Raw genomic sequence first — 26356 nt, forward strand, 5'->3', positions numbered from 1 at the left:
TCCCACGCCTTTGCAAGGAAAAGTGGATGAGTGGACTGCGTTCTGCCTACAGTTAACTCCCGCAGGATCCTCCGCCACAGCCCTCCTCACTGGCGCCCAGACCCGTGTCTCTCTGAAGCCCGCTTCCCCGGGCACCTCCTGCCCAGGCAGCAGCCAGAGCTCAGCCTTTGGAGGACACAGGTGCCCGGGGGTGGAGCCTGTTCCAGGTGGGAGCAAGCCCACGTGCCGGGCTGGGCCTGCTGGGGTCTGAGATGCACGTGGGGGCCATGCTGGTCCCCCCCCGCCCCCATGTCTGAGCGGGTGGGTGTCGGTGGGGGTCTCACCTCCCCTTCCGCCTCCCCATTGATGCGGCAGACAGATACGGGCACACGGGGGCTTGGCAGACAGTGCAAAACCAGTGTTTATTCTGATTTCGTCCCGAGGTTCCCAGTGTCATCAGGCTGCTTTCTTTTGTCTGGGCACAGCGGAGCCACACAGAGCACCAGGTGGGCCTGGGGCGAACAAGGCACAGAGGTGAGTCTGGCATCAGGTGACACCGACTGCTGGGGCATCGAAGCACCAGGAGGGAGGAGGGATGCTGGCCACGTCCAGGGGCACAAGGACGCCGAGTGACGAAGAGCCCAGTGTGTGTCCAGGGGTCCCGTGCTCCCAGCACGTGTCCTGTGACCAGGTCCTCGGACCGCACAGCTCTTCACAGCCCCACCCACCAGGTCCTCCCAGGCCCCGACGCAGGCGCGTCAGCACGGACCATAGCAGGGGCTGGAATTGCCTCAGGCCACCCAGGGCCCGGCCCCTCTGAGCTCTACAACCCCAGGGAGACAGTGCACAGAGACAAGGCCCAGATGGACAGATGGGCGCCTGCAGGTGGAGAGCCCCCCGTGCGGCACGGAGCGGGGACCAGCCGGAGGACCCGGCGTGCTGGTGGGAGGGGGAGGCCCCAGGGAGGGAGCAGCCAGCGCCGGCGTCCAGGGCTGACCGCCTCCCGCCACAGGTCTAGGCTTCGCTTCGGTACCGCAGGCGGGAGAACCGGTTCCTGACGGCCTGGTCACTGTCGGGTCCACCCTGGACCAGGTGGATCACCCTGCTGCTCGGAACGAGGTCCTGCACCTTGTACTTGGCCACGGAGACCAGGCCGGGGACATCCGGGCTGGCCGGGCCCATCAGGAGGACACAGGCAGCGTGGCGACCCGGCTCCAGCAGAACCACTGTGGGGATGTGGCCGTCAGGTCCCAGTCCGGCCGGGGCAGGCCCCAGAGGCGGGCGGGCCGGGGCCCCTCGGGGGACACTCACCGCGGGAGGCGACGATGTGGGCGGAGACGCTGGCCAGCTCGAGCAGGACGCCGGGCAGCGTCGGGTGGAACAGGTACAGGCTGTGCGGGGCGGCTCCGGGGTCCTAGGTGGACAGCGGGGGGGGCCTGAGGCTGAGCGGCCAGACTGCCCTGGGGCCTCGTGAGACACTCGTGACAGCGACCACACCCAGAGCTGTGACCCCCAGGGTCCCCCCCCCGCCGCCGCCCGGGTCCCGTGGAACGCCAGCCCCAACGCTGCACCCCCCTTCTGCCCCTTCCCCCACCCATCCCTGTCCCTGTCCCTTCTTGGGTGTCTTCCAGACAGAACCCCATGCACCCCACTTGTGCAGCCCAGGCCACCTTCCCTGGGCTCAGGACACCGGATCCTCCGGCCCACCCTCCACTGTGGCTACTTATCTGCACTCGCTAGTCACCTGGGTGCACAAGGCCCCCCTAGGACTGGCCCCCGAGTGTGCCCGTGCCCCAGAGGTACCGTCTGATTGGCACCAGCCGGCTCGTGGAGGCCCCAGAAAAAGAAGGCAGAACGGTGGTCGGCAGTGGGCAGACTGGCGGGCTGTGGGTCCCCGGGGAGGCCCCGGAGGGCCTGGCTCCACAGGACGGCCCCAGAGCTGAGGTCCAGAAGCAGGATCTGGGGGGAGGGACAGCACGGGGCTTGTGTCGCTGAGGGCGACTGGGCGCCTGTCTCACTGAGGCCCCCCACTCAGCTACGGGCAGAGGTGACACCAGGAGGGGGCACAGCTGACCTGTCTGTCGGTGCCGGTCCCGTTCTCGATAACCACGGCCAGGGTGTCGGGTTTGTAGTGGCCGAGGATGGGTTTTCTGGAAGAACACAGACGAGGGCTCAGGCGGGGCCTCTGGAAGGAGAGGCAGCTCCACCCGCACAGGCCAAGGCTGCCCACACCAGGGTCCGCCCAGTGCAGGGTGGCACCAGGGGATGGGCAGTGGCCGGTGGCAGAAGCACACGGGCCTCGTCTCCAGGGCCGCCTCCCGGGAGAACAGCATACCTGAGGATCTGGGCTGCACCAAGGGTCCACCGGGGTGCCAGGTCCTGCCCGTCCAGCAGCACGCAGGCCTCCGAAGTCACGAGAAGCAGGTCCTCGCCCGCCTTCCCCGGAACGGTCATCACATAGCGGACGGCTCCCCAGCTACGCGGGCAGCAGGGATGTGGGAGTGGGGGGCGGACTCTCCCCACACCGGCCGCGGCTGCTCCCCTCAGCTCCTGGGGCTCAGCCCCGGGGTCCCCGCTGCCTCCGGTTTCAGACTCAGAGGAGACCCTCACTCCACGCAGGGACCCGTGAGCCTATGGAGGGGCCATCTTCTCCTGCTGTTTTTTTAAATTTTTTTTTGCTTTTTAGGGCTGCCCCCGCAGTATATAGAAGTTCCCAGGCTAGGGGTGGAGTTGGAGCTGTATCCGGCAGCCTACACCACAGCTACGCCAGATCCAAGCCACATCTGCGACCTGCACCACAGCTCATGGCAACACCGGATTCTTAAGCCACTGAGCAAGGCCAGGGATCGAACCTGCATCCTCATGGATACCAGTCAGATGCGTTTCCCCTGAGCCATGACGGGAACTCCTCTTTTCCTGTTTTTATCCTGCTTCTGTGTGCTGGTTCCCTGAGTCTCAGCATAGGCTGGGCTCAACACCCCACACGAGGCCTGGGCCCGCCCCACTGCTCCTCGGGCTAGGGCCCCCACCTGGAGCCACCCACCTGTGCAGATGTAGCTGGTGGGAGGTGGCATTGAGCATGTCCTCCCAGAGGGGGTCTGTCTTGAGCAGGCTGTCCCTCCCGGTCGCCTTCTCGTAGAGGCCCTTCACCGAGCAGCCACAGAGGGAGCTCTCTGTAAAAAACATGCGTGGTCACAAGGGCGTGGGTCCTCCCCTTCCTGGCGACAAGGTGCTCGCCCCCGCCTCCTCCCAGGTGCAGAGCTGATCTGAGACCAGCAGGGTTGCGGGGGCGCCGTCCTGGGTGCCTTGGAGGCCACGTACCGCAGGGGAGCAGGACGTAGGGGGCACCCGTCCTGGTGACGTGGAGGATGGCGCCGCTGGTCCCATCCACACCCAGGCTGCCCGGGGGGCCGACCAGCTGCCCGGTGCTCCCGGAATAGATGTAGCCATTAACCTGCAACACGTGGGAGGGCGTGAGGCGGCCTGGCCTGTGGGCGGGAGGCTTGGGCAGGGGAAGGCGCGGTGGTACCTGCTTCTCCTCCCGGGTGAGGACCAGCAGGTCCGGGGCGCCGTCCGCGTCGACGTCAGGCACCCAGAGCAGAGGACTCAGGATGGACGTGTTCCCCCCAAAGTTGCTGGGGTGGGTCCACAGGGTCTCCCCTGAAACCAAGCACAGGGCTGCTGAGTGCTGGCTCCACCTTCCACCACGGCCCCACCCCCGAGCACAGGTGTGCACAGGTGTGGACACAACACGTGTGTGCGGCCGGTGGGCCCCTCAGGCCGGCGCTGCAGCGTCACTCCGGCCGGCACGGCCCCCGCCTCTCGCCTTGCCCCCGCCTTCCGCGTGCGGCCCTAGAATGTCTCAGGCCCCTGGATGGGCAGGGCCTGGGGTCCCGGCTGCACCTCTGCGCTGCGCTCAGGGCAGAGAGGGGGAAGGTGCAGGGCCTGACCTGACGGCTCTGACAGCTACGATCTGGTCCACACCCCTTTCTAAACAATCCTCTTTTTTTGGGGGGGGGCACACCCATGGCATATGGAGGTTCCCATGCTAGGGCTTAAATTGGAGCTGTAGCCGCCAGCCTACACCACAGCTCACAGCAATGCCAGATCCTTAACCCACTGAGTGAGGCCTGGGATCAAACCCACGACCTCATGGTTCCTAGTCAGATTCGTTTCTGCTACGCCACTATGGGAACTCCCTTCTGTTCTTCAACTATCTTCAGCTTTACTTTTCCTCTATGTCCTTAAAACCACACCTTGCAAAGGAAGTGCCACTACTCGCTAAATGCAGCACCAAGGCACCCAGTTCCTTAGGCATAGCCCATGGCCCTCAGGACTCCCTGGACGCTGCCAAGGGCCCCAAGGCAGCAGCCAAGTTCTCCCCCTCTGTGCTCCCCACCCACCCCCCGAAAAAGGCCACTGGCAGGACTTACACTGAGGCCACAGCTATGATGGGTGACTCCTCATGCTGTCCCCTCCCACCCCGAGCCTTTCTTCCTGCCTAGTCTTGCTGCCCGAGCCCCTGGCGGACCCTCCTCGGAGCATCCTGGTGTCAGACCGTGTGCAGAGGCCCAGGGCACCCACCTCGGGACGCAGCCTACCTGTGACCAGGTTCACCGCGATGAAAGGGCCAGGTCTGCCCAGGAGGATGCAGGCAGCAGGCGCCTCGCCGCCCCTCGGCTGGAGGCCAGCACACTCCACCAGGGCCCCGTTCTGGGCCGCCGGCCTCTCCCAGAGAATCGTGCCATTGGCCCCCGATGCAGCGGCCACAAAGGTGCAGGGGGAGGAGAAGCCTGGACGGAGAGACCCAGCTCTGCGGGCCGAGCGCACCTGCCCGCGCCGCCCCTGCCCTGGCTCCTCCCTTTGTCCCGCCCCGTGTGGACCCCAAAGCGGGGGATGCAGGGATGGCCTCCTGGTCCCTTCCTAGTCCTGCTGGAAGGAGGGGCCAGGTGAGTGTTTCCAGAAATTCTACCAGCTCCTGCCCGAGACACTCCTCTGGATAGAAACGAAGTTACCTTCCTCGGCACAGGCGAGGCTGACATTGCTGCCGCCATCGGAGTTCTTATAAAGGAAGAGGACATCTTGGATTCTGTCCTTGTTTACATCGTTGGTGGCCAGAAAGTCATAGGCGACTGAAAAGGAAACCACGGCTCGGTGCCCAGGCCTGGCACACCCCCCTCTGCGCGCCCTCAGGGCGCTGCCCTCCCGCCACTTGCAGAACAGCGGCAAGACCTGCCTGACGGGGCGGCTGAGCATCGCGAGGGCGCGCTCTGGACACCTGCTCGGCCGGAGCCCCCGCCTCACCTGCCTGGGCCCCCAGGGCGGTGCCCTCCTTTCATTCAAGGGCTCAGACAACAACCTTCACGCCTTAGAACCAAACCCCCAAAGCACGAGCCTGGGCCCTCCCTCGCCTCACTCCGTGCCCCCAAATGAACTCGAAACGGACCAAAGACCCAACGGAGAGCATGAGGCTCTTAGAAGAAAACGGGCATCCTCACGACCTCGGGTGCAGGAACGACGTCGAGGACAAGACGCCGAAAACACAGGCATCAAAAGGAACCAGCAGACGAACCGGATACATCGAAGGCACCATCCGGAGCGTGGCGAGACCAGCCGCAGACGAGGAGAAGACATCCACAACCCATACATCTGGGAAGGGTTAATATCCAGGGGACACAGAGCGCTCCTACAGCCCGGCAACAACCACCCAGTTCAAAAATGGGCCAAGTGGAGCTCCCGCCGTGGCTCAGTGGAAGTGAATCTGACTAGCATCCTTGAGGATGCGAATTCGATCCCTGGCCCCGCTCAGTGGGGAAAGGCTCTGGTGCTGCCGTGAGCTGTGGTGTGGCTCACAGATGTGGCTCGCATTGCTGTGGCTGTGGTGTAGGAGGCTGGCGGCTGCAGCCCCCATTTGACCCCTGCCCTGGGAACCTCCATGTGCCACGCGAGAAGACCTAAAAAGACAAAAGACAAAAGAAAAGGGGGGGGCACAAACCTGAAGAGCTGTTTCTCCTAAGATAAACAAATAGTGGAGTTCCCTGGTGGCCTAGCAGTTAAGGACCTGGCATTGTCACTGCTGTGGCACAGGTTTGATCCCTGGCCCGGGACCTTCTGCATGCCTTAGACGTGACACACACACACACACGCACACACACACAAAGGAACACAAACAGTCCACAAGCACATGAAAAAATGCTCATCATCACTAGTAATTAGGGAAATGCAGATCAAAAGCATCATGATACACCGTTGCAAACTTGTTACGATAGCTATTAAAAAAACAAACAAAACACAACAGTTGCAGAACCTTGAGCCCTGTGCTCTGCTGTCGGGGATATAAAGGGGTGCAGCCCCTGTGGAAAGCAGCCTAGCAGTTTCCCAAGAAGTTAAAAACAGAAGTAGCACAAGATTCAGCAATTCCGTTCTCGGGGTATATACTCAAAATAACTGAAAGCACAGGCTCAAAGAGTTACTTCGACTTGAATGTTCAAAGCAGTATTATTTACAACAGACGACAGGCGAAACAACCCACGCGTCCATGAACAGAAGAATGGACAAACAAAAAGGGATCCGGGCAAACGACAGATTATTATTATTGTCTTGTCTTTTTAGGGCCGACGGAGGTTCCCAGGCTAGGGGCTGAATCGGAGCTGTAGCCCCCAGCTTGTACCACAGCCACAGCAACGCGGGATCCAAGCCGCATCTGCCATGTACACCACGGCTCATGGCACCGCCGGATCCTTAACCCACTGAAGGAGGCCAGGGATTGAACCCGCATCCTCACGGATAGTAGCTGAGTTCATTAACCACTGAGCCACGACAGGAGTGCCTTTATTATTTTTCTTTAAAGTTATTACTATTTTTTTATGGCTGCACCCTCAGCATGTGGAAGTTCCCAGGGGCCAGGGATGGAATAGAAGCTGCAGCTTTGACCCGCACTGCTCCAGTCAGATTTTTAACCTGCTGCACCAGATCGGGAGCTCTGAAGTGCTTACCTTAAAATGGCAATGTTTTGGGTGATGTGAATTTTACTGCAATTAAAAATAAAACTGAATACCAGATACAAGACTTCCAGAATCGTGGAGGGAAGAGCGGGGCAAATTCTCTTCTCTAAAAATAACAGAATTAGACAGACCTGGGAGAAGCCCGCCTGTCGGGACGCTGGCCCTGGACCACAGGTGGACCACCAGGTGAGAAGGTCTCATTTAGGAAGCAGTTCTAAGCCTTGGGCCAAAAACAGTGAGAGTCTGGCATTGAAACCTGGGGCTGCTCCCATCCCGCCATCCCTCAGCTGGACACCCGACAGGCTAAGTTTAAAAACCAGAAGCTAAAAATAAAAAAATAAAAATAAATTTAAAAAAAAATCCAATCCAGCAGCTTCCCGTGAGGGCCGACTGCTGAAAACCTAATGGACTCCGGCCCTGATCAAGGGCAGGCCAGGGCTGCAGGCAGCCCTGGTGAGACACGCTCGGCAGAGAGGGAGGCCAGCCGGCACCTGCCAGCCCTGGCTGGCCCTGGGGACACCCCGCACGCCTGGGTGGTCTGCAGCCTGCGCACAGGCAGGAGAGCTGGCAACGGCCGCACTCCACACCCCCGCACACTAAGCCACGCAAAGCCTCACTGCAAAGAAAGCTGCTCGGTGTCTCTCACAAACAGCTCACTGGCCACCTGAAGACGTGGTCAGGACACAGGGCTCTGTCCCAGGGACACGAGGCGGCCTTAACATCAGGAAATAAAGACAATACGCCCTGATGTCAATAAAGGACAGGAGTTCCCGTCCTGGCTCAGCAGAGATGAGTCTGACTCACATCCATGAGGACGGAGGTTCGATCCCTGGCCTCGCTCAGTGGGTTAAGGATCCGGCGTTACTGTGGCTGTGGTGTCGGCCGGCAGCTGTAGCTACGATTCGACCCCTCGCCCGAGTATGTCCATGTGCTGCAGGTTCGGCCCTAAAAAGAAAAAAAATCCATACAGTAACCTGCAGTGTTTCTGTAAACTATCAAATCGAAATTGAAAGTTAAACTCAGAAAACAATTCCTATCACCATAGCGTCAAAGAGAACTTTCTTTTTTTTTGGCTTTTCTAGGGCTCCACCCGCGGCATATGGAGGTTCCCAGGCTAAGGGTTGAATCCGAGCGACAACTGCCAGCCTACACCACAGCCACAGCACCTCGGGATCCGAGTCACCTCCATGACCTACACCACAGCGCACGGTGATGCGAGATCTTTAACCCACCGATCGGGGCTAGGGATTGAACCTGCAACCTCGTGGATACTAGTTGGGTTCGCTTCTGCTGAGCCGCAGTGGGCACTCCTTATTTCTCTGCTTCTAAGCAAGGTAACATGGCACTGGTTAAGGTCAGTTAAATGCAACAGAACGGATGGCCAATTAGTTTCAGCAAAGGCACCAGGAAATTCAGTGGGGAAGGGACCACATGGCCAGAAAACAGTGTGACAGCATGGGGAAAGCTGATGGTAACACGCACCCCTCCTGTCCCCAGTGCCACAGAGCTCCCAGGACCAAGGAGGCACGGTGCCCTCTGACTCTGAGACGGTCCTGCTGGAGAGGAAGGCGCGTGGCATGGTTTCGGGACATCTCAAGGTGGCTGTGCACCAAACACGAGGCCCAAACAACCTCGAGAGAATCAGAGACCTAAACACGGAGCAAGGACTATAACGTTTCCCCCCCAAAAAAACAGGACATCTTCACGACCTTAAATTAGCCACACCCAGGCACCTGCAGCAGCCACCTCATCGATGACAAAGGAGGCGGGGATGTACAATGGAGAAAGGACAGCTTGTGCAGTAAGTGGTGCTGGGAAAACTGGACAGCCACATGGAAAAGAAGGAAATTACAACACTCCCTAACACCATCCACAAAAATCAACTCCAGATGGATTCAAGACCTAGATCTAAGACCAGACACTATCAAACTCCTAGAGGAAAACAGGCCAGGAGTTCCCGTCATGGCGCAGTGGTTAATGAATCCGACTAGGAACCATGAGGTTGCGGGTTTGATCCCTGGCCTTGCTCAGTGGGTTAAGGATCAGGCGTTGCCGTGAGCTGTGGTGTAGGTTGCAGACGCGGCTCGGATCCCGCTTTGCTGTGGCTCTGGAGTAGGCCAGTGGCTACAGCTCTGATTCGACCCCTAGCCTGGGAACCTCCATATGCCGCGAGAGCGGCCCAAAGAAATAGCAAAAAGACAAAAAAAATAAAAAATAAAAATAAAAAAAGCAGGCCAAACACTCTCTGACATCAATGACAGCATCACCTTCTCAGATCCACCTCTCAGAGTATTGACAACAAAAACAAAAACAAACAAATGGGACCGAATCAAACTTCAAAGGTTCTGCACAGCAAAGGAAACCCTAAACAACACAAAAAGACAACGCACGGAATGGGAGAACATCTTTGCAAGTGAATCGACGGACAAGGGATTCATCTCCAAAATTTATAAACACCTTCTGCAGCTCCATACCCAAAAAACAAACAACCCCATCACAAAATGGGCAGAAGATCTAAACAGACAGGTCTCCAAAGAAGACGCACAGATGGTTAAAAAACACATGAAAAGATGTTCAACATCACTCATTATTAGAAAAATGCACATCAAAACCACGATGAGGTACCACCTTACACCAGCCAAAAGGGCCATCATCCAAAAGTCTACAAACAGTAAGTGCTGGAGAGGGTGTGGAGAAGAAGGAATCCTATGACACTGTGGGTGGGATTGTAAATGGGTACAACCCCTGTGGAAAGCAGTATGGAGACGCCTCAGAAAACTAAACACAGAACTACCATTTGATCCAGCAATCCCACTCCTGGGCATCTACCCAGAGAAAACCATGACTCGCCGAGACACATGTACTCCGATGTTCATTGCGGCACTATTTTCAATAGCCAAGACATGGAAACAACCTCAATGTCCATCGACAGAGGAGTGGATCAAGAAGATGTGGTCCATATACACAATGGAATATTACTCAGCCATCATTTTTAGCATTTTTAGCAACACGGATGGACCTAGAAATTACCATGCTAAGTGAAGTCAGCCAGACAATGAGACACCAACATCCAACGCTTTCACTGACATGTGGAATCTGAAAACAGGACAGACGGAACCTCTATGCAGAACAGATGCTGATTCACAGACACTGAAAAACTTATGGTCTCCGGAGGAGACAGTTTGGGGGGTGGGGGGATGTGCTTGGGCCGTGGGGTGGAAATCCTGTGAAATCGGATTGTTATGATCATTATACAACTACAGATGTGATAAATTCATTAGAGTAATTAAAAAAAACTAGGCACAGAGGTTTTAGACGCCAACAGCACAATCCACATGAAAAACAAAACTGGAGACTTCGTCACAATTTAAAACTTTTGTGCTTCAGAAGCCGCCCTGAAGAAAATGAAGACAGGGCATTCCCATCGTGGCGCAGTGGAAACAAGTCTGATGAGGAACCGTGAGGTCGCAGGTTGGATCCCCGGCCTCGCTCAGTGGGTTAAGGATCTGGGGTTGCTGTGGCTGTGGCATAGGTGGGCAGCTGTAGCTCCTATTGGACCCCTAGCCTGGGAACCTCCATATGCCGTGAGTATGGCCCTAAAAAGACAAAAAAAAAAAAAGAAAGAAAGAAGATGAAGACAAGCCCCAGACAGGTGGCAGATGTTCACAAGTCGGAGGAATGGTGGAAGGCTTATATCTGGAAACATAACTTTTATAACATGATAATAAAACGATCATACTTTCCCCCTCATTTGAGGGTTGTTTTTTTTTTTTTTTTTTTTTTTTGCCGCTCTTACAACACACGGAACCTGTGCTGCAGCAATGACAATGCCAGATCCTTAACCACTGGGCCACTAGGGAACTCCAAAACAATCATACTTTTAAGTGCTTGGAAGATCTAAATAGACATTCGCCAAGGACTTGAGAAGGGCTAACAACCACGTGAGCATTATCAGTCAGCAGGGAAATGCCAGCTGCAGACCCTTCACCCGCATCAGGAAGGCTGCACCGAAAAGATAGCCGGGGAGTTCCTGTCGTGGCTTAGCGGTTAACGAATTGGACCGGTATCCCTGAGGATGCAGGTTCGATTCCTGGCCTCACTCAGTGAGTTAAGGATCCTGCATAGCCGTGGCTGTGGTGTAGGCTGCTGGCTCCAGCTCCCATTCAGCCCCTAGCCCGGGAACCTCCATGTGCCGTGGGTGCCGCCCTAAAAAGACAAATAAAAATAAAAAATAAAAATAAAAATGATAGATGGCAGCAAGGGTTACAAGGATGCGGAGCGGCCACACGGCTGGGGGGCGGGAGGGGGCAGCTGATGTGAAGCCTGGCGGTGACCTGAGTTCAACAGAAATTACCAGGAGGTTCAACCCGAGCGACCCGCCCGAGGGGAACAAAAGACGCATCAGCGTGGGCATTTGTACAGTCGCTCGTAAGCCTCAAAACCTGAACACGATCCCTGTGCTCGCCAGCTGCTCAGCGCACGGTACCTGGTCTCCGTGCAAAGGAACCTGTTCGGCGTGAAAAGGCAGGGACATGCCCCAGGGATGCACTTGCGCGAGGGAAGGAAGCTGGAGGGCCGTCTCTAAGGGCCCATGCGTGTCAATCGTCCAGGAAAGGGAGGCTGGTGGCTCCAGGGCTGGGGGGGAGCTGGGTGAGCCAGGGCTTTTGGCCCAAACCTGGACGGTGGTGACAGCTGCTCAGGTGTCAAGTCTTTTTTTTTTTTTTTTTTTTGCTTTTTAGGGCCGTACCCACGGCATATGGAGGTGCCCAGGCTAAGGGTTGATCGGAGCTACAGCTGCCAGCCTACACCACAGCCACAGCAATGCGGGATCTGAGCCGTGTCTGTGACCTACACCACAGCTCACAGCAACGCCGGGTCCTTAACCTGCTGAGCGAGGCCAGGGATCGAACCTGCAACCTCATGGTTCCCAGTGGGATTCGTTTCAGCTGCACCACATCAGGAACTCCAGGCACTCAAGTCCTAAGCTGACTAAAAATCACTGACCTGTAGGCTTAAAGCAAGTGAGTTCATCATGACACATAAACCACATCTCAATAAGGCTGCCAAAAATCAACACACAAGCACAATTACGCACCAAACTCTGAACGAAACTGACCAGAGACCAGGCCTTAAGGAGAAATTGACCTTATGCCACCAGAGCCGGCCTGGAGTCTGCGCAGGGAACATTCCACAGCGATCGGCGCCCACGCCCACTGATATGGGACAGCAGAGCGTCCTTCTGGAGGAGAGCCTCCTTCCCGGGAGAAACCCGACTGCGCGTCCCTGCCCGGCCAGCAGGCCCCAGCCGCCACGCGCGGGGGAGGCCCAGGCTTCGCCCAGGGCGGCCTCTGCCACCCTATTCTAACAGCGGCAGGTTCCCAGGCCAGGGCTCGAACCTGCACCACAGCAGCAACACCAGGGGATCCTCAACCCGCTGCACCACCAGGGAGCTTCCTCGCAGATGTCTTTTTAATTCAGAGACGTAAGCAAAGGGGCCGCTCTCCTCTCCCGACCCCACCCGCCTGTCCTTCCTGCAGCGGGAGGGAGCGCAGGGAGGCCAGGCCCGCGTCCTGGGGGGCAGACGGCGCGGACCCCCGCCCTCGGGCGCACCTGCCACGTTGTAGCTGACGCTCCACGTGGTCCCAGAGGCCAGGCGGTCGGGACACGGGATGATGAAGGACACCACGAACACCGCCAGGAGGAAGGCGAAGAGCGAGAGGAAGAAGGCCACCGTCCTGCAGCGGGACAGGCCCGCCGGCGCCGCCGGCTTCGGGTTCGGTTCCTTTGGCGCGGGGTTTCCCGGGCTGTCCTGCGACTTCCTGTCATCGTTCTTCAAGGGGTGGATTTCGGCTTCTAAGTCCTTGTGGTCTGTCATCGTGCACACACCCCCAGGGTCACCTCCTGGCCGCTGCGGTGACAGAAGGGGAGCTGCAGTCGCCACGGTCACTGGGGGGGCTGGTGCCAAGGCGACCACGGGTGTCAATCCGAAATGGAACCTACATAAAAGGTGGCGAGGCTGCGCTTCAGGAGGCTGTGGGTTCAGAAGGAATCAGAATTACCGTGCAGGCAGGTAGGAGCTGCTGGCTCTCAGCACACGGGCGTCTCCCACCTGCGCCCTGGGCCTCCCGCAGGGCGCAGATTAAACATTAACTCAGCGCCTCTGACCGCCTCCTGCCTGCCTCGGGGGACGTGGAAAGGGCGGCCTCGGGCGGTCACGGCCCTTAGGGGAGGGGCTCACTTACTCACTGTGTGACCTGGGGTGAGCCGCTGGATCAGACCACGCCTCTAGTCCTTCTCTGTGAAAGGGAGACAACGCCTTTGAGAGACCGTTTTGAGGATGAAATTAGTAAATGGATACAAGGCCCTTGTGACAGTATGGGACACAGTTAGCACTGCAACGCGAGCCATTTGTACGGATAAAAAGGGAAAGTCACGGAGGAGCAATGCTCTCCCTCCCACTGGCTGCACCAGGGGGGTCTGGGGAGGAGACCTGGGGCGGCCACTTCGGGAAATAAGATGCATAAACCTTTGCAATGAGCCAGGACTGAAAGAGCGTGGGTGCTGACAGCTGGACACCTCCAGCGGCAAGCGGAGCCCTTTATCGCGGGCCAAGAAAGAAGCGTCTATCTTGCGTAAGCCAAGAGATAGGGCATCTTGGTCCTTTGAAGCAGGCAAACCAGTGTCCTAACTGACACAAATTGCATGGAGAGGCTGGAAGGGACGGAAGGGTCCCTCATCCACCCAGAGGGAGGCTGTGCCACGGCTGAGCAGTGGGACGCGCATGGGCTCCCTGGGCGGTGGGCACGAGATGGGGAGAGACGAGAGGGCATGACCCGTCCCTTTCTGACTTTAACTGTTTCTCTCTAATTACTGCATAAAAATAATTCATTTAAAGACCCGTGTATACACCCGCTGGAGCAGCTTTAGGAATAAGATGATAAGCGGCAAGGGGAGGCGAGGAGGGGGAGACACTGGGGCCTCGGCTTGGCCGGGCTGGGGCGTGGGGGGCGGCCGCCACCATGGACATGGTCTGGTGGTTCCTCGGAGGGTCAGACCCACAGGAACTGTCTCACGCGGCAGCTCCGCAGCTGGACGCCTGCCCAGGAGAACAGAGGACAGGGACTCACACGAAAGCCTGGACAGGAGCTCAGAGCCTCTTATTCACAGCAACCCGCGTATCCCCCCAACAGGTGATGGGGTCCACATGACAGAGTCCTGTGCAGCCTTGAGGAGCAGGGAGGCACGGATACCTGCCCGGGGGGTGGGGGGAGGGGGGACCAAACCTCAAGAATCATGATGCCCGGTGAGATTATCCAGAGTTGCAAGGTCACTGACCACATGACGGCTGTTACAGGAAGCGTCCAGAACAGGCAGATCCTTGCAGGAGAAAGTAGGTGGGTGGGGGTGGGGCGGGGAGGGCGGGGGGTGCTCACGGGGGAGGCTTTCTTCTGGGTAAAGTGGCTGCAAAATCCATGAGGGCACTGACTCCAGAACCTAAGTCTTAGGCTGTGTGTATGTTACCACAACTTCAAAAGAAAACCAAAGCAAAATGCAAACACTTTCCACAGGGGCTGACATGAGGGTTTTCAACCCCTTGGGGTCAGAAAAGATCTGCCTGTCAAGGAACAGAGTCGGACACAGGAAATCCAACAAGGACCAGACCTGTCGGGGGGAGGTGGGCAGGCCTGTCCGGTGGGTCCCACCCGGCACATCCAGCTGTGCCCCAGGGAGGGGCTGGGAAATATTTAAAGTGCATAGATTCTTTTAGCAAAGAAAACTCAATGAGAGACCAGAATGCTATAATTCTTGATTTTAAAAGCTGTATCTTTAAAGTTATCTCTGTTTTTTTGTGTTTGTTTTTGTTTTTTGGCCCCACCCACAGCATGCAGAAGCTCCCAGGCCAGAGATTCAACGCGAGCCACAGCAGTGACAACACCAGATCCTCAACCCGCTGTGCCACCAGGGAACTCCTAAGGTTCTCTTTCTCAAGAGCTTTAAAATTTGGGGCAAGAAACTCCAGCTTGGAGTTTCTGTTGTGGCTCAGCAATAATGAATCCAACTAGGAGTTCCCACTGTGGCCCAGTGGTTAACGAATCCGACTAGGAACCAAGAGGTTGCGGCTTCGATCTCTGGCCTCGTTCAGTGGGTTAAGGATCCGGCGTTGCTGTAAGCTGTGGTGTAGGTCGAAGATGTGGCTTGGATCTTGTGTTGCTTCGTCTCTGGCGTAGGCCGGCGGCTACAGCTCTGATCAGACCCCTAGCCTGGGAACCTCCATATGCCATGAGAGTGACCCTAAAAAGCAAAAACAAATAAAAAATAAAAAATAAAGGAGTTCCCGTCGTGGCACAGCAGAAACAAATCCAACTAGGAACCATGAGGTTGCCAGTTCGATCCCTGGCCTCGCTCAGTGGGTTAAGGATCTGGTGTTGCCGTGAGCTGGGTTGTAGGTTGCAGATGTGGCTCGGATCCCACATTGCTGTGGCTGTGGCGTACGCCGGCAGCAACAGCTCCGATTAGACCCCTAGCCTGGGAACCTCCACACGCTGTAGTGAGGCCCTAAAAAGACAAAAAAAAAAAAAATTTCCATAAATAAATAAATAAAATAAAAACAACTGTCGGGTTATTCTGCGGGTGTGGCAGCACGCTGAGTGGTCCACGCACTGAAACACTGTTTTCCATGCGAGGGGCAGGGGGCGGGCGTGGGTGAAGGGGGTCCCAGAAGCGGAAGCTGAGCCCCACACGGTCCCAGTCATCAGGAATTTGCCATGTTCTGAACTAAAATCTGCTCTCCTGCAATTGCCTCCTGATCTGTGCTTTGAAATCATTTCTAATCTCTTTCCCTACATGTAAGCCTTTCCAGCATCTCAAGGGGGTTGGTGAAAATTTATATTCAGCAGGTTGTCACCTGCTGCACCCATAGCTGTGGCTCCGACGCAGGGTGACAGGCCCTTCCGGGCCCCTGAAAAGCCTAATCCTAACATGTCCTGGTGGTCTGCGTCCCCTGAGGACAGCCCTCCCTCCCAGCCCTCCTCCTTCGAGGCCGTGGAAAATGCCGTCGTGTGTAGGAGACCTGCTGGTCTTTCTAAGCAGGGCTGCTGTTAGTTTTCTCTTGGGAGTGGAGGTGCTTGCTCAGAAGGGAGGCCACAACTGAGGAAGCCTCTCCCCCTCATGGAGCTGCCCACAGGTGGGGACGCAGTCAAGGGGGCCGAGATGGGAGACCACCTCCTTTCCCAGGGACCCTGCACGGCAGCCAAGGTTCCTTAGAACTTAGAAAGCGGCTTGGCTGGAAGGAGATTAGACAGCACCCGGAATCGAAGGGGAGCCCAGAGAGTCACACTCAGAGAACAGGTGGGCGTCAGGGAGGCCAGGTGCCCGAGGCCACAGCCTGCCCACGGCCACAGGTGCTGGCACCAGGCCCTGCGCCCCCAGGCTCTCTCAGGGGGAACCCAGGACAGGCCACCTGCAGGTGCTGGTCAAGCCCCCGACCCCACACACACCCTGTCCCCTCTCCCGTCAAAGTGGAGAAGCGGCAGCAGGAAGCATCACAGCCTGGCTTGGGCTGAGCCACGCAGGGCCCAGGGCGCCGGGCAGCGCACTGAAGGCCGTGCTCCCCTCGGGCAAAGTCTGGCCTCACGATGCATTTTCACTGTGGGGTCAGGAGCAAAACGAATCTGAAACCTGAGGCGCTAGGCTCGGCCCTGGCGGCTTCCAGCATTTGAAAGACTTCTTGGGGTGGATGCAGGAGCCACCGGGGCTGTTTCAGCTGAAACCCAGACTTGATGAGGCCCTGGCGGTGGCCACGCCCCTTGGACAGGGTGGGAGGGACCAGCTCCGCTTCCCACCAGGGCCTCTGGCTCCCAGAGCGAGGCCGCCCACCTGCTCCTGCAGAATCACGGGCTCACTGGACCTCCTCTGAGTCCTTTCCTTCCCCTTCTAATCATTAACGGAGTTCCACGCTGGAGATTCTTTCTGACAAACAGGTGAAAGATTCCAGATCCTTCTCTGAAGGAAGGTCTCTATTCTTTTTTTTGCCTTTTAGGGCTGCACCTGTGGTACATGGAGGTTCCCAGGCTGGGGGGCCAATTGGAGCGACAGCTGCTGCCCTACACCACAGCCACAGCCACGCCAGATCCGAGCCACGTCTGCGACCTACTCCACAGCTCAGGACAACGCCAGATCCTTAACCCACAGAGCGAGGCCAGGATCGAACCCACAACCTCATGGTCCCCAGTTGGATTCATTTCCGCTGCACCACGACGGGAACTCCGGAAGGTCTCCATTCTTCCAGAGGGAAACCCGGATAGGGACACAGCCGACCCAAGAGACGCCTACTCTGATGGGTGGGTGGAGGGATGACGGCCACACGCAAGCCCCTGGGGAGGGGACAGTGCGCTGAGTCCAGGCGTCCGCTCCCTCTGCAATCCGGCCAAGTGGAGGAGGCTGACCCCGAGCAGGCCGGGTCCCCTGCCAACGGCACTGCGGCTGTGCCAGTGTGCACCTGCGGCAGAGCCTCTGCGTGGGGACCACCTTAAGGGCTCAGTTGGGGACTGCCCTGAGCCACATCCACCTCCTGCCGCGGAGCCCACATTAGTTCCAAAGGAGCAGTTAAGATCAGGACAGAAGAGGAGCGTTTAGCAAGGGAGGGGCCCTGAGCTTTCAGACCTGGGCCTTCCTGTCCCAAAGGCAGGGAGCTTTCTGCTTTGTTTTGGGTGTTCCTGGCAGAAGATCAACCACGGCGGTGTCCGAGGCGGTGCGAAGGTCTGAAAAGACGGCCCAGCCCCCCGCGCTGCATCTCTGAGCAGCGCCGGCTCCGCAAGCCACCCGGCGGTCACCTCCCTTCCCACCCTGGGGACAAAAGATCCCCATGTCCCCAGGACGCTCAGGGCACAGGGTCATTTGCGATTTTCAAAAACAAGCCAGCCGATCAGCCATCCAAAGGTTCTCGTCTCTGACAGAGCCAGCTCTGCAGCCTCATCCTGGGCGCGCTCCTGATGCCACCCAAGGGAGTGCGTTCCTGCCCAGCCTTCCAGCCCTCGGTGGCAGCCCAGGGAGGGCAGTCGGCAGACCCTCTCCGCTGGGGCACTCGCCCGCCTCAGGAGCAAGGGCCCAGCGCACAACCTGCCACCGTGAACACAACTGTGGGAACACAAGGGGCTCATGGCCCCAACCTGATCCCGGCAGCTGCAAAACACAGGACCCAGGGCCTCTCCCTGGGCAGAGTTGGTATGTCTTCGGATGCCAGGCTTTCCTCATTTTGTTTCAAATCCCAGCTGTGGTTACATTCCACAGAAAGAGGGAGCAAGAGAAACTTAAGTGAAGCGTCTGCAAATCCAGTGTGGGCTTCTGCTTTGTTTTGTTTTGTTTTTTGTCTTTTTAGGGTCGTACCCGGGGCATATGGAGATTCCCAGGCCAGGGGTCCAATTGGAGCTATGGCTGCCAGCCCACACCACAGCCACAGCAACGTGGATCCGAGCTGCGTCTGTGACCTACACCGCGGCTCACGGCAACATCAGATCCTTAACCCGCTGAGCGAGGCCGGGGATCGAACCCGAAACCTCGTGGTTCCTAGTTGGAGTCATTTCTGTGGTGCCACGACGGGAACTCCCTCCAGTGTGTTTATTGGGGTCCTCGGGCAGGACAGAAACAGACAGGACAGATCCACAGCCACTGGCCTACACACTGTAAACAGCCCCATGCGAGAGACAGGCATCCGGAAGCCCAACCCGGGCAAAAGACGTGTATTTCTCCGTCCGCTACACTCAGCGTGAGAAGTCTGAGGACAGGGTCCTGGGGGCCACCAAGCCAGTAAATCTCAATGGGAAAACAAAGTCCAGGTTTGCACACGAAAGGAAACGACCGCTGCCTAGCTACTGAAAAGGAATTAAGAAGTTTTCATCTAAAATAAAAGCTGTTGGAAGTTCCCCTGGTGGCTCAGTGGTAATGAGCCCGACTAGCATCCATGAAGACGTGGGTTCCAGGGCTGGTGCTGCTCAGTGCGTTGCGGATTTGGCGTTGCTGTGAGCTGAGGTTCAGGTCACATCCGAGGCTCGGTTCCCGAGCTGCTGTGACTTCGGTGTAACCCGGCAGCTGTCGCTCCGATTCGACCCCTAGCCTGGGAATTTCCATATACTGCGGGTGGCGGCTGTTAAGGGCATGCTGTTCAGCCATAAAGAATGAAATACTGCCGTTTGCAGCAACACGAATGGACGTAGAGTCGACCATACCAAGTAAAGTAAGACAAATATCATATGAGATCACTAATACGTGAAATCCAACCGCAAGTGACACACAAGAAGGTACAAGAAACAGACTCAAAGATTTGGAAACCAAATGTTTGACACACAAGAAGATACAAGAAACAGACTCAAAGATTTGGAAACCAAATGTATGGTTACCAAAGGGCGATGGTGGTAAGGGATCAACCACGGGTTTGGACCGACATACGCACATCACCGTGCGCAGAACAGGTGGACTACACGGGTGCAGGACAGCGGCGGCGGCAGCTCCGGTTTGACCCCTAGCCTGGGAACATCCATCTGCTGCCAGTGCACCCCTAAAAAAAAAGCAAAAGCCAAAAAAAAAAAAAAAGATGCCACCGTGGAGGACAGCAGACTAAAGGGAGAGACCCCGAGGTTAAGAGGTGGGTCTCTCTGCGGCATTCGCATCTAGCGTTCTTTTCTGTCTGGCTTGTTTTTAACAAGCGTGTCTTAGGGTCAGAAATCAGAAATTGATTCATAGGATTTCCACAGTCCTTGGGGTTTTCTCTTGCTACTTCTGAGTTTCTGAAATGATAACTGTGAGGCCCACTTTCTTTCTCCTTCTTATAGTCACACCAACAGCATATGGAAGTTCCCAGGCCAGGGATCGAATTAGAGCCACAGTTCAGACTGTGATGCCAAGTTTGCAAAATTCTGAGCTAAAAACAGTGTTAAGACTTTAAGATATGCAGATAAGACTAAACAAAAGTTTCATTTAGTTTAAATCAATTTTTTTTTCTCTTTAGGGCCACAACCGCGGCTTACGGAGGTTCCCAGGCTAGGGGTTGAAACAGCCGCTGGCCTACACCATGGCCACAGCAACACAGGATTCGAGCCACGTCTGCAACCCACACCGCAGCTCACGGCAACGCCAGATCCTTAATCCACTGAGTGAGGTCAGGGATTGAACCTGCATCCTTATGGATCCTAGTCCAGTTTGTTAACCGCTGAGGTACAGACGCAACTCCGAAAGCAATTTTTTTTTTGTCTTTTTGTCTTTTTGCCATTTCTGGGGCTGCTCCCTCGGCACATGGAGGCTCCCAGGCCAGGGGTCCAATCGGAGCTGTAGCCACCGGCCCACGCCAGAGCCACAGCAACTCGGGATCCCAACTGCGTCTGCAACCTACACCACAGCTCACGGCAACGCCGGATCCTCAGCCCACAGAGTGAGGCCAGGGATTGAACTCGCAACCTCATGGTTCCTAGCTGGATTCGCCAACCATGGAGCCACAACGGGAAAATACGCAAAGTACCTTTTCGATTGAAGTGCTTAATTTTCAAAGTATGATCTCTTTGATTCATGATCTGAAAATTCCCTTGGAAGAATGCTGTAAAGTTCAAAATTTTTAAATCAGGGGTATTTCTAGTGACACATGTAATAAAGCTCAGAAAAGCCATACAAAAATTGGGGGTGTGTTTATTCAAGTACCCCAAATGCTATTTTCTCCTAAAAAAGTTACCCAATTTTAGTTTAAAAAGTTAAACCTGGAGTTCCTGTCGGTGGCGCAGTGGTTAACGAATCCGACTAGGAACCATGAGGTTGCGGGTTCGGTCCCTGCCCTTGCTCAGTGGGTTAACGATCCGGCGTTGCCGTGAGCTGTGGTGTAAGTGGCAGACGCGGCTCAGATCCTGTGTTGCTGTGGCTCTGGCATAGGCCAGTGGCTACAGCTCCCATTTGACCCCTAGCCTGGGAACCTCCATATGCCGCGGGAGCGGCCCAAGAAATGGCAAAAGACAAAAAAAAATAAAAATAAAAATAAATAAAAAAAAAAGTTAAACCTCTTACTTCCATAATCTGTACAGAGCTGTCACCCCTCATTCACACAGCAGGGTCCCTCTTCTAAAGGACTGGAAGTGTACACAACAGAGCACACGACGCACCACAGGGCGCCTGCTGTGCAACCCAATCTGCTGCATCCTGTGGGGCAGCCCCCGGGCATTTGCGCTGTGTCATGTGTGCACTGGCTTTGCCCGTCCAGCCTTGCTACGATTCGACCAGTATGGGAACTGATTCTCAGGGTGTCCTGCAGGCTGGCCCCCACCATAAGCCCTCTGCATCCTCCGAGTCTCCGCTGGGCCAGCGTCAAACCCTAGGCGGTTCTGGATGGGCCCACGGACTGGATCAGCCAGCTTCCCCCCCAGAAGTCTGCCTGTGTCTTTCAAATGACTCCAGATACCCCTCCCACAGAGACCGACGGGCACGGGGCTGTGTCCTCATGCCACACACACAGGGGACCTGCCCTCAGGGCCAGTTAAACAGGGGACAGAGCCTTCCAGAGCCATCCTTGGACACGGACTCGAGATAACGTCCACACTCTCCTTGCTCGAGGCCCGTCTTTCGCACAGACCTACACTCGCAAATCCGTCTCATCGTCCGTGTGCGCAAACGCCTGTCCCCAAAGCGGGCTGTTACAGACACAGGAGGCTCAGGAATGTCCCTTGCATCAGGAGGCCCACATGTCCCGATGGCAGTTCAGCCAGACGTCTCTGAGAGACACCTACGGCGTCCTGCTGGGTGGTGCCAAATTTTCGGCTGAGCCCAGCAGAAGTCAGACAATGACAGCTACAGTGCTGAGCTGTTTATGCCCTGGCTTCGCCAAGCAAACACTCTCCAGACGCAGAACAGGCCCTTCACCCTCCTTCCAGTGAGAACACACTTAAGGTCATGCACGGTTCCCAGGGAAAGGCTCCCGGGGACCTGGTCAGCGCTTGGGAGCCGGACCTCGGCCCGTGGTTCCGCTCCTGCCCGAGACACAAACTGTCGCAGCAACGGCGGGCAGCTCGCACAGTGCCCACAATGAGGTCGGGAAGGCACGGCCTCCTGCATTGCAGACAAGTGATGGTCTCGGGCTACGTTGGCAGGTTTGCTGGGAAAACAGTCTTTCCCAAGGCTTTCTCCTGGGCTGCAAGGCAGATCTTAGACCCTTTGATTCCCCCACAAATCTGTGTTTCTTCTAGGCCTTAAGGGGAAGGGAAGAAGGAAAGCGGAAGCTCTTAGGAAGATGCAGTATAACTCCCACCTGACTGCTTCGAATTAACCCCATAAGACAAGCAGGTCATCAATTTACCTTTTTTTTTTTTTTTGGTCTTTTTAGGGCCAAACCCGTGGCATATGGAAGTTCCCAGGGGGCTAGGGGTGGAATTGGAGCTGCAGCTGCCCGCCTATGCCAGACCCGAACCGTGTCTGCAGACTATACCACAGCTCACGGCAACGCCAGATCCTTAACGTACTGAGCAGGGCCAGGGATCGAACCCGTGTCTTCATGGATACTAGTCAGGTTCTTAACCCACTGAGCCACAGTGGGAACTCCACAATTTACTTTTTAAAAATCCTTATTTTAAAAAAACCCTTGGTCACGTGTTTAAATATTCATTAAAGCCCGACCTACCCACTACCCAGATTCAACAATTGCCAATAGCAAGCCAACCATTTCCATCTGCAAATCAGCACATTCTTCCCCCATGTGCTACCTCCAATTTATTTATGTATTTATTTAGTCTTTTTTGTCGTTTTATGGCCGCACCCGCAGCATATGGAGGTTACCAGGCTAGGGGTCGAATCAGAGCTGTAGCTGCTGGCCTACACCATCGTCACGGCAACACCGGATCCTTAACCCACTGAGCGAGGCCAGGGGTTGAACCCGTGACCTCATGATTCCTAGTATGGATTTGTTAACCACTGAGCCACGACAGGAACTCCCCTACCTCCAATTAAAAACATATATATGCCCCAGTTTTTAAAAAGTTAGAGATGTGCCACTTGATCTCTGACATCTACCTCCTGGTTACTCATTTGGGATTCAGTGTTGTTCTTTTTTTGACAGACAGCCTAAGCTCCAAGAGGGATTTTACAAAGTGAGAGTGGGAACAGAATTCACTAAGGTTGTGGGGTTTTGAGTGAGGTATTCCATACATTTGGAAATGACCAACCAATCCTGTAGATTCTAACTTATCTCTTCAATTTAGCGCCCCTTTATTTTTTGGGGGGGCTGCACCTGCGGTATATGGAAGTTCCCAAGCTAGGGGTCCAATCAGAGCTACAGCTGCCGGCTGACACCACAGCCATGCAATGCAGGATCCGAGCTGTGTCTGTGACCTACAGCACAACACCAGATCCTTAACCCACTGAGTGAGGCCAGGGATTGAACCTGTGTCCTCATGGGTTTGTTACCACTGAGCCACGATGGGAACCCCTAGCTCCTTTTTTTCAATAGCCACTACTTGAGGTCATATTTTATAACTTCTCACCTGGATTTCTCTGGTCCTCTCAAATCTTCCCCGATACTATAAGAGACAGTTTTCTTTCTTTTTCTCTGCTTATTTATTTTTGCTTTTTTTAGGGCCACACCTGCAGCATTTGCAGGTTTCCAGGCTAGGGGTCAAATCAGAGCTGTAGCTGCCAGCCTACACCACAGCCACAGCAATGCCAGATCCAAGCCAAGTCTGTGACCTACACTGCAATTCATGGCATGCCGGATCCCCAACCCACAGAGGGAGTCCAGGGATCAAACCCACATCCTCATGGATACTAGTCGAGTTCTTAACCCACTAAGTCACAATGGGAACTACAGCAGTTGACTTTTAAAACTTGATTTGAGATAGACAGCATAGATCAGACATGGGGCTCAGGTGGACTGACAGCCGTCCCTTCTCTCTATAAGGGCGCCTGGATTTTCAGCGGGTAAATCCACTTTCCCATGTGGTTCTGGTAACTTTGGGGAGGGCCCCTTACTCAGACCTACTCAGCAAATCCAATTCACAGTGACTAGGGCCCAATTGAATACTAGGTCCAGAACTTCAGCTGGAATTACAGGGAAGAGGAATTAGAGGGAAGAGGAATTAGAGGGAAGAGGAATTGCAGGGAAGAGGAATTGCAGGAAGGAACTGCAGGGGAGAGGAATTGCAGGGAAGAGGAATTGCAGGGAAGAGGAATTGCAGGGGAGAGGAACTGTGTTCCACAGAGGTGGTAAGTGGAATGGCGCTTTTCAAACATGTTCACAAGCTCTGTGATGTACCCCCTTCAAGGGCAAAGTCTTTTCTTGGTAACATCCTAGCAAACAGCATGCGGCAGGAGCAGGAGCAGAGTTCCAGACCTAGATCATAAACAGCCTTCCTCTCTGATCGCTTGCCCCGCGGAACACAACGTCGTCGAGAAGGAGGAGGGTCCTGGGGGAGAGTCCCCAGGCTAGGAAATGAGGAGCTGAGGCCTTGAGGGAGTGAGCCGTCCTGGAGGGGGACCCCCCCACCCCCTGCCCAGCCGGCACCCTGACTGTAACCCCAGGAGATCCTTGAACCACAGTCACCTAACAAGTCACTCCTGAATTTCTGACCCACAGAACATGATAATAAGTGTTTGATGTTTTAACCCATTAAACTTTGTACTGGTTTGTTACTCAGCAGCAGATAACACAAGTAGTTACGACAGAGGCGGGCTCCTGAGGAGAAGAAGGGCAACACAGAGGGAACAGGGCACGGGTGTGTGGGACGCGGGGGGACAAGTGAGACCCCCAAAAGCCATCACCGAATCCCGAAGATCTTCTTTAAGCCCCTGCCCTTCTATTCCCCTGAATGGAAGCCCACCGGCCTCCTCCAGCAATGGACGTCATTTTTACGAATGCTTGACACCTCACACACTCCAACCAGTGCAACAAGGACTGAGAGAACAGGTAAAAATGCCCCCCAAAATGTCCACTTGAGTGATGATAACAGGGTCGTTTCCATTGCACCCTTTCCAGCTCCGTATTTCCTCTTTAGCATGCTCCATATTTTGCTTATGCATCTTACTTATTATCTGTATGGCCTCATAGAATTGGAGCTCCTTGAGGACAGGAATTCTTTTTGTGTGTGCGTTTTTAGGGCCACACCTGCGGCACATGGAAGTTCCCAGGATAGGGGTCCAATTGGAGCTGTAGCCGCCGGCCTACGGCACAGCCACAGCCACGTGGGATCTGAGCCACGTCTGGACCTACACCACCGCTCAAGGCAATGATGGATCCTTAACCCACTGAGCAAGGCCAGGGATCAAACCTGGGTCCTCATGGATGCCAGTCGGGTTCCTTAACTGCTGAGCCACGACGGGAACTCCGAGGACAGGAATTCTGTCTGTCTGGTTGAGTGCTCTATTCTCGGCACCTGAAACAATGCCTGCCATCAGCAGACACTCTACTTATTGAGTGAATCTAAGCTGCGGCAGCTGCACACTTCCTGTGAGAAGGTGCAGTGACAAAACAGGTGCAATCTGGTTGTGGCTCAGAAAGACATTAGCTGCCTAGGGGGAGGTGAGCTCGCCGCACAAGCTCCTCACTTTAAATCACAGGGTTGCAGGTAATTGCAGTTGTCCACCTGATAAACCATCAGTCAGCACCCAGGGAATCAACCCAGGGAGAGCTGGGAGCTCCACAAACCCAGTGTTCTCTCCCCTTTGAAACTCTGCCCGGCTTGGCCTCAGCGAGACAGGCTGCAGGGAGTGAGCACCTCGGCAGATGAGGAACCGTCAGCTGAGTTTTGGGTTACTTTGCCAGGTGTCTAAGGGACTCTCTCCTAAGAAGAGGGCAAGTGAATCTGACCCTGGCGAGAGACAGCCCAGGGACATCCTGTTTTAGTCTTGGCATATTTTAAATGACTCTCAGGCAACCTATGCAGCATGGCTGGCTTGCTACTCTGCAGCCTACGTAGGGTGGGAAGCTTCCCAGAGCGAGTTTAAATCCTGTCTTGGGGGAAAATGGGGCTGAGCTGAGAGCCACAGAAGCCTGGGCTGCGGGAATCGGACCTGCTGGGACCTGCTGACCCGCTGGGGCTGGACGGGCCGGCTTCTCCACCCACAGAGCAGCGCAGACACGCGTGGACTCCGAAACCGGGCGGTGGGCGAGGGCATGGCCTGGGGTCTTTTCCCTTCTGCCGCGGCGGACAGACGCGCGCTGGATGGGTAGAGGGGAGCCTGGTGCGAGCCCCGGCGCGCACGCGCGAGCAGGACGAAGCCGAACTACTCACCTGCGCCGCGCCCTGGAGCTGCTGCCAGCGCTGGTGCCGGGCTGCCCGGCTCTTGACGTCACTTCCGGGGCGGGGTGGACACGACCGGGCACCCTGCTCCCGCGCCCCGCCCCAGTTGCTTAGCAA

The 26356-nt window shown here is 56.0% G+C and overlaps 1 protein-coding gene across 5 annotated transcripts; it reads right to left on the reverse strand.

The window, feature by feature from the left end:
* Window positions 1–382: 382 nt before the first annotated feature.
* On the reverse strand, window positions 383–26356 carry FAM234A (family with sequence similarity 234 member A). 5 transcript variants are annotated; one of them, XM_047781144.1, is made up of 14 exons: window positions 26231–26356; window positions 13230–13279; window positions 12984–13014; window positions 12594–12891; window positions 4995–5111; window positions 4581–4772; window positions 3509–3639; window positions 3301–3433; window positions 3023–3152; window positions 2315–2455; window positions 2054–2129; window positions 1783–1938; window positions 1291–1393; window positions 383–1205 (listed from the first exon to the last, which is right to left on the reverse strand). In XM_047781144.1, exons 4-14 carry the CDS (start codon window positions 12856–12858, stop codon window positions 994–996), a joined length of 1656 nt encoding a protein of 551 aa, XP_047637100.1. In that variant the 5' UTR covers window positions 12859–12891; window positions 12984–13014; window positions 13230–13279; window positions 26231–26356; the 3' UTR covers window positions 383–993. The 5 variants fall into 5 exon arrangements, with proteins under 5 accessions (XP_047637100.1, XP_047637098.1, XP_047637097.1 ...); XM_047781142.1 differs by having other exon boundaries at window positions 13226–13279; XM_047781141.1 differs by adding an exon at window positions 14267–14360 and having other exon boundaries at window positions 12594–13014; window positions 13226–13279; window positions 26231–26301.

This window comes from Phacochoerus africanus, chromosome 5 (assembly GCF_016906955.1).
Source record: "Phacochoerus africanus isolate WHEZ1 chromosome 5, ROS_Pafr_v1, whole genome shotgun sequence".
Lineage (NCBI taxonomy): Eukaryota > Metazoa > Chordata > Mammalia > Artiodactyla > Suidae > Phacochoerus > Phacochoerus africanus.

Bases quoted from the DNA above. Each gene is read 5' to 3' on its own strand.
- FAM234A (XM_047781144.1), bottom strand. From the start codon at position 12,858: ATGACAGACCACAAGGACTTAGAAGCCGAAATCCACCCCTTGAAGAAC. The intron at 4,773-4,994 runs GTAACTTCGTTT...CTCTCCGTCCAG, and splicing joins CCTCGCCTGTGCCGAGGAAG to GCTTCTCCTCCCCCTGCACC. The intron at 3,153-3,300 runs GTACGTGGCCTC...TGTTTTTTACAG, and splicing joins CTACGTCCTGCTCCCCTGCG to AGAGCTCCCTCTGTGGCTGC.